At 39.5% G+C, this 16438-nt stretch overlaps 1 protein-coding gene across 2 annotated transcripts in view; it reads right to left on the reverse strand.

The window, feature by feature from the left end:
• Positions 1–465: 465 nt before the first annotated feature.
• The window catches only part of LOC132823883 (uncharacterized phosphotransferase YvkC-like), a 165886-nt gene continuing 149913 nt past the window's right edge, over positions 466–16438 (reverse strand). For both annotated transcript variants that reach the window (XM_060837975.1, XM_060837976.1), the window contains 6 exons: positions 15784–15919; positions 12990–13081; positions 12691–12818; positions 9860–10039; positions 6846–6920; positions 466–4184 (listed from right to left, as the gene is read on the reverse strand). In XM_060837975.1, coding sequence (XP_060693958.1) covers positions 4126–4184; positions 6846–6920; positions 9860–10039; positions 12691–12818; positions 12990–13081; positions 15784–15919 — 670 coding nt within the window. In that variant the 3' untranslated portion in view covers positions 466–4125. The remainder of the gene's footprint in view (positions 4185–6845; positions 6921–9859; positions 10040–12690; positions 12819–12989; positions 13082–15783; positions 15920–16438) is intronic.

Genomic DNA, 16438 nt, shown 5'->3' on the forward strand with positions numbered 1-16438 from the left:
ATTTTTCATCGCGACCTCCACTTCAGTTCCTCATCATCACAGATTTTGTTTATTGGCCCTTCCAGTTCATTCCACATGTCATTAAGAACTGGTCCAGTCATCCCCCTCATTATAGTGCTAAAGACTTGTACTACAAAGGTAGCTATGCCCTTAGCCAAGCTGTTCTGAGTTACAAAATTGGTATCTATCCGATAACGTGGAGGTATTTCCTGATAATTCCTGTTGGAATTAAGACAAAATTCCAATTGAGCTAATCACTGTCTCACTTGATCACTGATGAAATGATGGAAGGTGTTGTTGACAGTGCTCTCAAGCAGCACTTGCTCATCAATACCTTGATCACTGATGCATTTTGTAAGTAACATCAACACCTTATCACGGTTCATCAGTCATTGTTTATCAACATAATTCTCTTGGCAGAGCTGGGATACATAAAGCATAATTCATTGAACTGTTGATGGCTAATTTCATGTTGTATAACTTTATTGACTCAATGAAAATTATAGAATAATCTGTTACAGTTACATATACAGACACAAAAAACATTGTTTGGTTTTTAAGAATGAAACTTTAAATTAAACTCATATGTTAGACATTCTGAATGTTTATACCTATTGACTTTACATAAAATATCACACGGCTCTGAGACCGAACTTTTTATCAATACATATTCACCTTTTCTTCATAGATTGTCAGTTATTCATTTTTATAACCCGCTCTGCTCTTTCGAAACCTACACAACAACTGCAGATTCTGCTCCAAGTCACACATTGCCCTGAACGGAACTGCCATTCTGTCACTCTCACCGACTCAAAATCCTGGAAAGACCCCTCATCTCCCATTGCCCTCCCCAACTCCACCCACTGCCTTCTCTACCACAGCAATGTGGGTATACTGACACCACATGGACAGCAGAGTTTAAAAAAAAATGGCTCAAGGACAATTTGGCATGGGCAATAAATGTTAGCTTTTTTCAGATGGTGCTTATGTGCCATGAATGAGTGAAGGAAAGGCAAAGGGAATTCATGAGACTGTTTGCAAGGTTATGTAGATTGGAAAAGTTGGGACTGTCTTCCTTGGAGAAATGGAAGTTGAGAGAAGATATGATGAAGGGGTCTAGAGAAATGGGGAAGAACTATTCCCATCCACGGAAAGATAGGGTATGGATCAGGCATTGGACATTAGAGATCATGGATTTAAGATGTTTGTAAAAGAAGCATTGGAAACATCAAGAGAAATGTTTTGGTGCAGTGAGTGGGATCTAGAATGTGCTGCCTCTGAGTATGGAAAGGGCAGGCTCAATTGAGTCACTTATGAATGAATTGAACTATTATCGAAAAAGAAAGGTTATGCCAGAGTTTGGGAGAAAGGGATGAGGTGCACTCATTGGGACAGCGAGCATAGATATGGCTGGCTGAATGGCCTCCTTGTGGGCTGTAACAATCATGTGATTCTGTGATTTGCAACAGGATTGGAGGCCAGTCAGGGCAGCATAAGAGGTACAGTTAGTAAGTTTGCAGATGACACCAAAATTGGAGGTGTAGTGGACAGCGAAGAAGTTTACCTCAGATTACAACAGGATCTTGACCAGATCGGACAATGGGCTGAGAAGTAGCAGATGGAGTTTAATTCAGATAAATGCGAGATGCTGCACTTTGGGAAAGCAAATCTTAGCAGGATGTATATACTTAATGGTAAGGTCCTAGGTAGTGTTGCTGAACAAAGAGACCTTGGAGTGCAGGTTCATAGCTCCTTGAAGTGGAGTCGCAGGTAGATAGGATAGTGAAGAAGGCATTTGGTATGCTTTCCTTTATTGGTCAGAGTATTGAGTACAGGAATTAGGAAGTATGTTGCAGCTGTACAGGACATTGGTTAGGCCACTGTTGGAATATTGTGTGTAATTCCGGTCTCCTTCCTAAAGGAAGGATGCTGTGAAACTTGAGAGGGTTCAGAAAAGATTCACAAGGATGTTGCCAGGGTTGGAGGATTTGAGCTATAGGGAGAGACTGAACAGACTGGGGCTGTTTTTCCTGGAGCGCCGGAGGCTGAGGGGTGACCTTACAGAGGTTTACAAAATTATGAGGGGCATGGATAGGATAAATAGACAAAGTCTTTTCCCTGAGGTCGGGGAGTGCAGAACTAGACAGGGTATAGGTTTAGAGTGAGAGGGGAAAGATATAAAAGAGACCTAAGGGGCAACTTTTTCACACAGAGGATGATACGTGTATTGAATGAGCTGGCAGAGGAAGTGGTGGAAGCTGGTACAATTGCAACATTTAAGAGGCATTTGGATGGGTATATGAATAGGAAGGGTTTTGAGGGATATGGGCCGGGTGCTGGCAGGTGGGACTAGACAGGGTTGGGATATCTAGTCAGTATGGACGGGTGGGACCGAAGGGTCTGTTTCCATGCTGTACATCTCTATGACTCTGTGAGATGAGGGTTGTGACAACTTGGATGTTAGAGATCATGGTCCAGAGAATGTGCTGGGGCAAGATCCAAATGCCAGCTAGTTGTGCTGCCCTTGTCAGCAGGGTTTGATAGCAGCATTCAGTAACATAGAAATAAAAGCAAAGTACTGTGGATGTCGAAGTTTTGAAAAAAAAACCTGCTGGAGAAATTCTGTAGGCCTGCTATCATTGATACACTGAGAAACAGGTAATGTTTCAAGTAGGGAAGAAGTGCCATATTGGACACGAAAGGTTAACTCCACTTCTCTTTCCACACGTCCGTTTCTTTGGCACTTTCTGCTCTCATTAGGAAACACAGGGCTGTACATTCAGAGGGAGAAGTTTCCAGTCAGTAGGGGAAAGGTTGAGACAGCCAATGTCAAATAAATAGGTCTTAGTATCAAGACCAAGCGAGGGTGAGAAGCTAGAGTGCGGTTGTAGAGTTAGGTTCAAAACTGATAATTACCAAGGCAGTTCAGTAAAGGTTAGCTGTTAAGGATTAATTGGACATGGCAATAACAAATCGAAGGAAAATACATGAAAAACAGGCTTAATGTAAAAGTAGTCTGTTTTGGCTGGAAGGTGACAACAATAACCTTCCCCTGCAATTGGGAGCAGTCTGTTTTGCAGCAACACCTGGATTTGTTTGTGGCCTTCAAGCAGAGGAATGCCTGGGAAAAGTACTCAGAGATGGCAATACAGCATAATATCATTTTTAGAACAGTATTGATATTGGGGACATTTCCCCAGGGCTTGAGGACCTTTCTCCATTGGACTGGGGTTCACAGACTAGTCCCATGAAAATTGAGATAGATCTCCAAGAGACAGTGTCACCTAAGTCCCTGATGGCAGAAGCCAGTGAGACTTGCTTGTTGAATATATCCAAAGTAGTTTAAGCTAACAGATTTACTTTATTACAAAGAGCATGTGTCTTTTTGAATTCATTTTAATCAAACCTTTAAAAACCCTAACAATACAGTCGGGTACAGATGGAAGTAGAATTCAGAAGAATGCAAATGACTGGGGTTACATGGTGGCTCAGTGGTTAGCACAGCTGCCTCACAGCACCATGGAACCTGGTTCAATTCTACTCTCAGGTGACTATCTGTGAGGATTTTGCACATTCAATCTGTTTAGGGTGTAGGTTTGCTCACTGAGCTGAAGGTTTGATATCTAGACGTTTCATTACCTGGCTAGGTAACATCATCAGTGGCGACCTCCAAGTGAAGCGAAGCTGTTGTCTCCTGCTTTCCATTTATATCTTTCTCCTGGATGGGGTTCCTGGGGTTTGTGGTGATGTCATTTCCTGTTCGTTTTTTGAAGGGTTGATAGATCGCCATAAACAAAAATATAGATCTAGATGCCTTGGGTTGGAGTGCCAGGCCTCTAGGAATTCTCTGGCATGTCTTTGCTTAGCCTGTCCCAGGATAGATGTTTTATCCCAGTTGAAATAGTGGGTTTTTTTCATCCGTGTGTAGGGCTATGAGAGAGAGAGGGCCGTGTCTTTTTGTGGCTAGCTGGTGTTCATGTATCCTGGTGGCTAACTTTCTTCCTGTTTGTTCTATATTTATGTATAAAAATACTTCACTGTGTGAATATTTATATTTAACTTAAAACTGCAGTCTTAGAAACATGAAAACAAAGGTGATGTTGTCTTATCAATACATTCAAATTTTCAGTTTGCTTCAACTTTTTGCACAAATCCTTGTCTCCCATTGAGAATCACTGTATCACCTGTGAAGGGGAAAAACAAATATATGTTTATTCAAACGATACATAGTCTTCATTTGTTTACATATTGCCATTTTCACAGGCAAAGCCAGTGTTTGTGTGGCTCCCAATATAAGTGAGGGAGTTGCTAGTCTATTTCAGAAGACGGTACAGAGCTAATTACATTGATATGAGTTTTCCAGGTTAGGTGTAAATAGTAGATTGCTTCCTGCAAAGCATATCCCTAAAGGAAGAGATAAACGTTGACCTGCAACACACAGTACTGCATTTGAACTACATACATTTTGAAAATGACTTTATGTCTCAATGTTACATGAAATTTTTTATAGATGCTAAAATTCCTGATGGGTCTAAACTGCCAGTGAAATACTTGGATTCATAGTACAAGTTCCTTGAAAGTGGAGTCACAAATAGATAGGATCATGAAGAAAGCTTGCCTATATTAGTCAGAGCATTGAGTTTGGGGGTTGGGTGGTCATGTTGCAGCTGTACATGACGTTGGTTAGGCCACTTTTGGAATACTGAATACAATTCTGGTCTCCCTGCTATAGGAAGGATGTTGTGAAATTTGAAAGGGTTCAGAAATGATTTACAAGGATGTTGCCAGGGTTGGAATGTTTGAGCTATCAGGAGAAGCTGAATAGACTGGGCTGTTTTACCTGGAGTGTCGGAGGCTGAGAGGTGACCTTATAGAGGATTATAAAATCATGAGGGGCATGGATAGGATAAATAGACAAGGTGTTTTCCCCTGAGGTGGAGGAGTCCAGAACTAAAGGGCATAGGCTTAAAGTGAGAGGGGAAAGATTTAAAAGGGACCTAAGGGGCAACTTTTTCATGCAGAGGATGGTACATGTATGGAATGAGCTGCCAAAGGAAGTGGTGGAGACTGGTACAATTACAACATTTAAAAGGCACCTGGATGGGTATATAAATCTGAAGGGTTTAGAGGGATATGGACCAAGTGCTGGCAAATGGGACTAGATTAAATTAAAATATCTGGTCTTCATGGCTGACTTAGACCAAATGGTCAGTTTCCATCCTGTGTATCTCTATGACTCTATGGCTCTGTATGGCACCATCTCACCAACACACTTCAAAATAATCCACATGGTGAGTTTGACCATTGGACCATTTACATATTGACAATCACATGTGTTAGCAAAATACCTACAGAGATTTACAAAGTTTTGTGGTAAATCCACAGTTTAACACAAACACCAATTTCCTCCTTTCCCTTCTAAATACATGCCTGCCCACAAGCCAGCTCTCCCACTGGGTAAAACAATGCTCTTTTGTTCAATTATATTAAATAACAAACATTGCTCTTGAGGGAAAGTGTGACAATAACTAAAAAGCGAAAACCAAAGAAAGAAAAATAAACAGAGTCTAAATCAAAATGTTGTTTGAACAGAAGTTATGCAACTTAGGCACCACAAGGATTCAAGGGTACTGATGGGAGAACCCAGCTCTTAAAGGGACCAGCTTTCATAAAACTAACATTAGGTATAATTTTATCCTTAGCTCAGCATTCCTGCCTCTGAGTCAGAAAGTTGTGGATTCAAGGCCGATTCCAGACATTTGATTGTAACATCCAGACTGACATTGCAATATTATCCTGCAAAAACTGCAGTGCTATTGGAAGTTTCATCTTTTAGATGACATCTTAAAATCTAGTTTCTCAGGTGGGCCCATAAGATCCAATGGCTCTATTTGAAGAAGAGCTGAAAAATTATTCTAGTGCTTTTTTCATTACTTAGCCCAATGCTGATCTCACTAAAACAGATGGCTGGTCATTATCTGCTGCATGGAATGGGATGGCTGTGTTTCCCTGTGTAATATTAGTGAGTACTCTTAATGTCTGGTAAAAGAGTACAGAGGGAACTCTTTTGCTTCAATTCTACAACATACTGGTCTAATTTGACATGAAGCATGGTACTGGGAATTGTACAGTTAGAAGGACCATGGTTGGTGTTGCACATCTGTGCATTTATACTTTCTCAAGTAAGTTAAACAGGTTATAGCAAGACAGAAGTGGTGCAAGTCACTAACCAGTGATCTATGAAGTCAAGCATAATAACATTAATTTACAGAACATGGGAACATAAGGCGGGTTGATCAGTTCAAGTGCACAAATCAAAGACTCCCTACGGTGTGGAAACAGGCCATTCTACCCATCAAGCCCACATACCACCCAGATCCACCATATCCTTGTAACCCCGCATTTTCTATGGCCAATCCACCTAACCTGCACATTTCCCATGGACAATCCACCTAACCTGCACATCTTTGGTCTGTGGGAGGGAAGCACTGCAGACACTGGGAGCACTTGCCAACTCCACACAGTCACCCAAAGGTGCAATCAAACCCAGGTCCCTGGTGCTGTGAAGTACCACTCAGCCGATATGTTGCCCCAATCCTTCAATGAATATTTCACGCTGTGAGGATTTTACAAAAGTTGATCTTTTTTTTCCCTTAAGCCAACCTTCCTTTGCCTTGGGCTTGGGAAATTTCCTGAGCACTAGGGTAGTGAAAAGGAATGGTGACAAAGATTGATAATCTTATAGCCTTTTAGCACTACGCTAGGATTGGTAAGGTCCTCGAAGACAGTGGCTTGGAACTGAAGTGAGAAGAACAGACTTTGAAATGGTCTCTTACTGTGCATACCTGATTTCAATAAGTTTGTCGCATTTTTGCAACTCACAATACAAGGTAACCCATGTTCACGTGCAACTACGGCACCTATTGAGAACAGAGAGCATATAAATAGTTAGAGGTGGAAATGATCTTACAAATGCTTTAGCTCCTTTTTATCATTATAAACTAATGCATTGAGCATTCATGTTCTTTGTATTCTCAGCAGTTAGAAGGGCAGAGTAAAAATGTATAAACTCACTGATCAAAAGTAGTAAACACCCAATCCAGTACTTAAAGCAACAAACTTTATCGCCACATATGAGTGAGCAACGATTGCCTTTGAAACGATGAGTTCATTTGTCTCTCAAGATTTCAATTACAGATGACCAATGGCCAATGCTTACATTTGAAACTAGAGATAATACGTCAGATCATTAAATGTGTTCTTTAAAAGCTGATGGTATTTGTGATTTGGAAATGCTGGACCGGGGTGTACAAAGTTAAAAATCACACAACACCAGGTTATAGTCTAACAGGTTTAATTGGAAGCACTAGCTTTTGGAGTGCTGCTCCTTCAGCAGAAGACATAGAATATATAGTGAACATTTACAGTATGATGTAACTGAAATTATATATTGAAAAAGACCTGGATTGTCTGTTAAGTCTCACATCATTTAGAATGAACATGTTAGTTTCAGTTCTTTCACATGTGAATAGCCACAGAGAAAAACAATTTCAACAGGCATATTCAGCATGGATTTGTGGGTGGAAAAATATGTTTAAGTTTACTAAGGAAGTTACTAACAAAATTGATAAAGGGGAGTCAATGGATGGATATATTTGGAATTTCAGAAGACTTTTGATAAGGTCCCCCACAAAAGATTGGTTAGCAAAATGAAATCACATTGTAATGTACCGACATGGATTAAAGATTGACTTAAATTAGATTCCCTACAATGAGGAAACAGGCCCTTTGGCCCAACAAGTCCACACCAACCTGTTTCCCTCTGACTAACACTATGGGCAATTTAGCATGGCCAATTCACCTGATCTGCACATCTTTGGATGGTGGGAGGAAACCCACGCAGACACAGGGAGAATATGCAAACTCCACACAGACCGTCGCCCAAGGATGGAATCGAACCTGGGTCCCTGGTGCTGTGAGGCAGCAGTGCTAACTACTGAGTCACCGTGCCATCCTAAAGAAAATGGCTGGAGTGAGAACAGTGAGAACTCTGGCCCTGGGTGGTTTCAAACCACCAACCTTTTGGTTAACAGCCAGCCAAATGCACTGACCAATTACGCCACAGAATCAGGTAGAAATTGAGCTGTTGTGAGCCTGACGTGGTTTGAACGCACCATCTTTTGATCTGGAGTCAGACAGGCTTCCATTGCACCACAAGCCCACGGCCAGAAATGAGGGCTTGTCCATGACTTACAAGCAGAAAACAAACGTGGGAATGAATTGGTCATTCACGCATTAGCAAGCTGTTACTAGCTTATCCATTTCAGTAGGAGGAATAGATGTTCAGAGTATTTCTTAAATGGTGAGAGGTTGCAAGTATAGATGTGATAATGGGTGTTCCTGTCATGAGTCACTGAAAGCCATTGTAGCAAGTGCAGCAAGCTATAATGAAGTCTAAAGTCAAAATATTATTTCTACATCAACTGCCTAGCTACTGGGGAAGATGAGGAAGGATAAAGTGATTAATTCTCAAAGTTTCTTTCTTCTCCTCTTGCCCATTGAGGGAGCAGCACCTGCTCTTTAATGGGCAGCTTGCATGCGACGGTAGTTGTCATGAAGCACTTAGAGCGAGAATGCTAGTCTAATGTGCTTCAATTTGTGATTTCAGCACATTTGCCACTAATATTGTGCATTCATGAATTTCTGAAAGTCTTAAGACATGTGCTGCCCTGGAAGCAATATCATTATTCAAAAGAAATGTTCCTATTTGTAATCTCCAAATTTGATTTATTTAATTCAGCATATTTCTTTTTTTCTGTTGGATCAGGAGAATAAAGTTTAAATTTATTTTGAATGGATTCACTACAAAATATTAGTTTTTACTGTTACAACTGATAGAACCTATTAAAATTGACTGAAAGGTTCCTATTTATCTTTGGATAGACTTATTTCCGTTGATCAGGAGAATCAACATTTTGGGCATAAGCTCTTCATCAGGAATGATGAAGGGCTTATCAGGGCTCAGGGCTCATTCCTGCTCCTCGGATGCTGTCTGATCGGCTGTGCTTTTCCAGCACCATGCTCTCGCCCCTGATCTCCAGCATCTGCAGTTCTCAGTTTCTCTTACTTCCACTGACGCCTACCTCTGAGAATAAATTATAGCTTACATCACCAATAATGATATTTTATTCAAGAAATATGATTGAACCCAAGGGCTTAATTACAACATAACATAGTTTTAGAAGGTTTCAAGTACTTAAAAGGTGCATGAGCTAACCAAAACACACATTTATGTCTGCTTCCACAGATTGTATTTTCTGGAACAGGTTAGCAACTTCAAGCTAGAGGTTAGAAATAATTTGAAAGATGCCAAACCCCATAAAAGCAGATCCATAGGTGCTAGTAACGCTGTCACAGGCATTTTGGAAGGAATTACAAGATAATAATCAATTTGTTTTGTTGTATTGTGAATATACTTTGCATCATCATCAAGTCAGTAAAAAGGGCTCAAACCCAGAGCTTCTGGCTCTGAGGTAGGGACCTTACCAACTGTGCCATAAAACATCAAGTGCAGTGTAACATACACCACAAAAATCATATAAGGGTTAAGTGATCAGATTAATAATATGTAACAACTGTGTAGTTACAACAAAACAATTCAGCTGCTAACAGGAAAGTAATGAATGCGATATTATAAGAAGGATAAAGTTTAATTATGATCATATTACAAGTGCAAATCAGAAGTTTCTTAAACTCTTTTTCTTTTTCACTTTGTTTCATTAATTTAGCAAATGTTCTTCATAAATCGATGGTTTTTGGGCCTGTCACTGTGAAAACAAAATTTCTTAATACTGCTCACCATGTGAAAGCAATCCTCCGATCTCAGTGACCAGTCCCCTGAGTAGAGGGAAGTATGGGCTCCATCCAATGTCTGTACTTGCCACAATTAAAATATCCCCCTGTTGGATGCACTCAGCATCCAGAATGGCTTTCACAACACGTGCTGTTCCCTTCACAGTCCCCTGGCTTACTGTCATACCTGTAACAAAGGACACATCTGTCTTTTATATCCTTTGATTTTCCTACTTAGACAGAAACAGCTACAAGATACTTCACCAAAATTAATTCCTTGGATTAGAAAAGACCTGGAGAGAGATTCCCCTGATCAATGGAAGTGTGGCAGAGTGGGACTTCTGCTCATTAGTGTAGCCAGATCCCATCTCAAAGATCTCTGTCATTTACATAAGGGAGGTGCTTGCCTGTACTATTTAACTTTGAAAGTTTGATAATTGGGTAGCTCTGTCTCTCTCTCTCTATGTTGAATTGATGTTGAGGTGCCGGAGTTGGACTGGGGTGGACAAAGTCAAAAATCACTTAACACCGTGTTATATAGTGTCATGTGATTTTTGACTTTAGTTGTATTAAGAAGGGTATAAATGGTGCAGTATTGAGCAGCTATCTGAGTAATGTGCAAACCTGATGTGACAATGACAAGTGGCAATCTAAGCTGGAGCACACAAACAGGTTCACTCAGGAGAAATGAGCTTCAGACCTTCAGTCAACAATCAACATTTCTCCAATGCCATTGAGGGAAGGGGAGAAGTTCAGCCTCAAAGTTAAAGAAAGATCTAGGCTGGAGATCCTAGTAAGTGGCTTATGTGTATGTCAGGGAGAGATGCCTTCAAAGACCCTTCCTTCAAGAGCCACCAATCCAGCATATTGCATAAGATGAGTGATCCCTAATGTATAATCAAGGACCTCAATGCAAAGCAGCACAATAAAGCTGAGTAAGAGTAACAACAAAACATCTGAACAAACCTTTAAAGTGTCAAAGGAAAGTAACACTACATTTTTTGTAGCCGGTCAAAGAACGGCCTTTTCAGGTTTGAGATTTCTGCAGCTTATATCGGCATTTGAACAGTGGCTTTAATGACATGGGATACAAGTAGAAGAAAATGAGAAAGGGGGGGGTTAGTTTTACCCCTTGATACCAATTATTAACATTACACTTCTTATAGGTCTGAAAATTATTAATGTTGTTTTCCCCACAGGCGCCAGAAAGGTTAGTTCATTGTGGTGCAGTCTTTTGGCAGTGGTTTAGTGTTGTAGTTTATGAACTCACATCTTATGTACTAAGTCAGCCTCAAAATATGTGATGATTTGGAGATGCCAGTGTTGGACTGGGGTGTACAAAGTTAAAAATCACACAACACCAGGTTATAGTCCAACAGGTTTAATTGTTGAACATATTGTCTAGCTATCACCATTGTTAACAGCTAACCCGAGAATGCAACTTTTTAAATAAAGGTTTTGTGATTTACACATGAAAGGAGTGAAACTATCAATGTATTCTAACAGATGAAAGGCTTAACAGACAATCAATTTTTCAATGTATAATTTCAGTTATATCACTGTAAATTTTTGCTATAAATTCTGTGTTAGGATTATCACCCGATGAAGGAGTGTCGCTCCGAAAGCTAGTGTGCTTACAATTAAACCTGTTGGACTATAAGCTGGTGTTGTGTGATTTTTATCAAAATATGTGGTAATTCAGAGGAGGATTTAAGCATGTAAGTATTATGGCAGTTAAGGATGCCCTTAAAGGCTGTGCAACCAACTGGCTATAGATTAAAATAATGAAAGATTGGTTGAGTTCCATTTTCTGACTGGGTTACCAAATCTTATGTTTAATATGATTGTAGAAATTCGACACTGCTCACTACAGATAATTAGTTTCCGTATACAGAGGAATCTCAATTATCCGAAGGACCTGAGTGGGGAGTATTTCACTCGGTTCATCTAATTCTGGATAATTGAATGCCAGATAACATTGTTTAGCCAAGTATTGGAACTTTGTGATCTTGCCGGATCATCTAATAAATCGGATAATCGAATGCAGAATAATCAAGGTTCCTCTGTATAGCCATGTGCGTGTATTGATAACACTGATAGTATTTGCAGTGAAGTCTGTGGGCTTAAGAATATAGTGAAAACTCAAGTTAAAATAAAAGAGACTGCCTGATTATTGAAAAAAATGCTGCTTTTGTTTCAGAAAGTAACAAACAAATAGATCACGGTGCAATATTTATGCATTGCTATTCCAGAAACATATAAAATTATGAGGGACATAAATAGGGTAGACACAAATAATCTTTTCCCTTGATGGAGGGATTAATGACCAGGGGTCTTAGATTTAATTTAAGGGGCATGAGGCTTAAGGGGATGTGAGGAAAGATATTTACACCCAGAGAATGGCAGGAATCTGGAATTCACTGTCTGTAATTGTGGTAGATGCAGAGACCTTCATAACATTTAAATATTTGGAAGTATACTTGTAATACCAAAGCAAACAAGACTATAGATGAAGTGCTGGAAAATGAATTTACAATGGTTAGGTGGTTGTTTTTGACTGGCACAGAGTCAATGGGTTGAAGGGCCTTTTTCTGTGTTGTAACTCTATGACAGATACACACAACAGGAATGCACATTAGAGACCAAAATCACCACATCCAGTTAGTGGCCCCTTCACCTTCTACCCAATGCTTAAACAAATGACTAAAGAAATAAGCTATGTGACCAAAGTGTTAAATATTAATATTTAGCAACAAACATTGCACCAAAACTGATAAGTAAGACATTCAGTTTCAGACCTTAATAATATTTTATTCACATCAATATTAAAATATGTACCTCTCAGAGTTATTTTTCTTCCAGTTTCCTCACCCTGATATTGGTCAATTGGCACAGGTTTACCAATGTTCATTTCTTTAAATTGCAGACCCATTTGCCTTTCCAGTAACCTTCTCCGTCGCTGGGCTCTGCATCGAGGTGATAATGTCTGTATCAGTTCACTATAAATAGAGCACTGACTGGCTTTCTTTTTCAGAACTAGAACTATGTTTAAAGATGAACATCAGAACAAGTAACAAATCCAGCTAAATTTATGCCACAACATTTTAACTAACTTCCGAAATAAGGCAGCTACATACTTTGAGATGATGTTTGTTGATTTCAGCTGAAGAACTTGTCCAATTTCTGAATGAGTTAGGAAGAACAGCAAGTCCTCATCTGGTAAGTAACCCTGAAATAATAAAAAATGGTTAAATCCTCCATATTCCTGTGTACACTGGGGCAAATGAAGCTTTCTTTGATTAAATAAATCCCAACCCTTAGTCTCCTAACTGGCCTCAAAAGAAAGCATGAAGTTCCACCTGTTTAGTCTCATCGCTCTTTAGGTACTGCTGATGTTTTCTCGCATTTTTTTTTGTTTTTTAAAACTTTTGTTTGAAGTTTATCTTTCCAGTAAATAATAAAACTCTTCACTAATACATTGTTGGTCACTGGTCTGTTTTCTTTCACAAGTTTCTTGCCTTACATGGGCAAATGAAGTAACATTTTTCATGAGTACAAATTGGTCGATGCTGTTGACCAATCTTTTCACAGTTAAAAATACTTGTTCCTTCAGTCATACACTGGCTCACCAGTCACATTGTGCATTCTCCATTGAGTTGTATGTTATTGATGCTGGAAGTGGTGCTGATCAGGGGCTTGATTCTTCTACTTGTTAAAGCACATGATTTTTACCCCATCTAACCAACACAGTTTGTTGCTCTCTCAGCAAGATCATTTTTCAATCTCTGCACCGATGTTGTTAAAAAAATTAAAAAGAACTTCTGTTAGAAAAACATGAGACACTGCATCTATTTAGGGACAGATGCTAGACTGCAATATCAGACAAATAATTTCCTTGGTTGTCTCCTGAGCCGTATGAAGTGTCCCTTTAAAAGAGTCTGATACTCCATGCCTGGAATGAATAGGCAGAGTGCATATGGCAACACACATCTGCCACTGGTATGTTAAAAATTATATCAGGATTCTGAGCACATCAAAGATGACACATAGGATTTCACAACTAATTAATTGTTTTTGAAGTGCCAACAAGAATCACTAATGAGTAGGAATCACTTTCTGTTTAGTTGTCCCTCAATGATAGGGCAGGCATGGAGTCTAGGAACCTACATCTGAAGTCTATGAACGGTGGGAAGCTGTTACGCTGCAGTTACTCCATGATTGTGACTTGACCAGGAAATTCTCTCACTTTTCCTGCCTACCATAGGCCTACCAGAAGGTGATAACCAACCTGTTGGCCATGTTATCACAGGCACCTTCCATAGCCATCAAGTCTGGGGTGGGACACAAAACTGAGCACTCTGAACGTTTGACTCAGAGGTAGGGACATACTACTTAGTGCACCACAGACCTCCCTACACGATCACCGATGGTATGCTTTACCTCCTGCTTATGTTATTCAAATTTTCACTTATATTTCTATTGTATTCAACTGGTCAAATAGGACTGGCTTACCAGGTGTTTAACTGGCAGTCATAGAGGATTAACAGTACAACAGTGATGGTGTGGTACGTAATGGCCCTTCCTGGTACACCACTCACCATTTTCCCTGGCATCACAACAGTGCACTTGCCTGTTTCAGTTACATATTAATCAAGGCCCTACCATGTACAGAGGACCTAAATGTAATCTTGGAGCTCCAAACAGGCAGATTATCTGTTGCACATGCTCTGCACATTGCAGTAGCCTCACCAATATGATTTAAAGGAACTTGTCCAGAAAAAACACAGGTCAGTTTGTTCAAGAATTTCTATGGAGCCCAACAGCAGCATGAGTATGTCTTCTAGTTCATCAAACAGCTTCTACTCTGTCACTGGCCAAATGACATACTCCTCACTAACTCCACCCTCCCCCATTTAAGGCATAACTTGCAGTTTAGGGAGCTACAAGAATTCCCAACAGTACATAGCTACTGTTTATATATTTCATGTGTATTTGACCATGCAAGAATATATCTTTAAGGGAGGAAAGTGATGTAAATAGTGTGATGTCATGCTATGTGATATTCCTGTATAAAGGTATCAACTCCACCTGGAATAGCTACTGCCGTACCTCATCTATCAAGACAGCCAGTCAATCAAACACACTATTAAATGATACAGCCTAGGCTGTAGCAATGTCTGCGATAAAGCTGTAATGTATTTATTTACTGTCTAAATAAATCTTCTGATACTTGTTCTCAATAAGAGGCCAGTCTCAGTGTTCATATTACAAGAATTAACACTATAGTAAAGCCCAACTGAGGTCCTTAGATGAAAAATGTTCAACCCTCACAGCAAGTGTTTGTGACAAACAGATCAGCCCGTTTCTTTAGCTCACTCCCAAAATCAAAATCTACCTGATGCATTTTCACTGTAATTTCAATTGACATGAAATTCTCAATCCATCACATTTTCTGTTGTTTTGCCAGGTTTTATTTTATTCCCTTTGTTGGCCCTTTCCATATATGGGCTTGTGTCCAGTGATGGCCAAATTGCACTCTTCAAATCAGTGACAGGATAAGCAAGAAGATGAATTCATTCTCGGATTTCTGTTCCTGTGTTCAGTGGTCTGACTTTCACCTGTACCCACCCTGTGCTATAGCTGAGATAGAAATTATTGGTTTCAAACAGTGAGAGAATATTTTGTATCACTAATTGGCTGTGCTACAGTACAAATCAGGATGCAATTTCATACTTCAATTAATATATTTGGCATGAGATTCAGTGATTCAATTGCTATGTATTGATCTGACCAGGATTTAATGGATCCAAGTGTGACAATGTCTTCTTATCCAAAGCTCACAATCAACATGAATATGATATGGAAATCATTCTAATTTAACTGAGTGCACAGTTCTGTAGTGTCAATGAATAAATGACAATGGATACTCACCTCCAGAACCATCAGTTTAGCTAGTTTCCAATAAGCAGCCTTAAAAACATCATTCATTCTTATTGCCTCTGCTTTAAACAATTCTCTGTCAGAAATAGCTTTTCTTGCCTCAGGTAGGATCAAGCGCACAACATACCTACAACAAAGATTTGTATTTATATCGTGATTTTCATACAACATCAGAATAGTAAAATAATGATTATTCTGTACAATTACCCCCCCAATTTTGAACAATTTCATTACATTTACTGTTCAGAATCATCACACACAAAGCGTACAACGGAATTTGTCTGGACTGGAAGGTTTTTGTTATGAGGTAAGATTGGATAGGTAAGAGGATTTGTTTTCTTTGTAACACAGTGTAATGGAAAATTAGCAAAATTAACATTTACTCTGAAATCTGAAAGACAATGCTTTACTAAACTTTCTGACACTTAGCTGAAGTCTGAAGTGGAGGGACAGCTGGTCTCTGCGGAACTTTGCAAACATTCAACAAGAGAAAAATATACGAACAGTACGTCCACAACAAGGCAATGAAACGAATAACAACTCAAATCTTCACAGCCTTTGTTCTTCAGAGCGTGATAAGAAACAGTATAAAACAAGTATATGATTTATGCTCAGGGCCCTTGCACAAGGCATTGTTTTTCAAATG

This window comes from Hemiscyllium ocellatum, chromosome 17 (genome assembly GCF_020745735.1).
Source record: "Hemiscyllium ocellatum isolate sHemOce1 chromosome 17, sHemOce1.pat.X.cur, whole genome shotgun sequence".
Lineage (NCBI taxonomy): Eukaryota > Metazoa > Chordata > Chondrichthyes > Orectolobiformes > Hemiscylliidae > Hemiscyllium > Hemiscyllium ocellatum.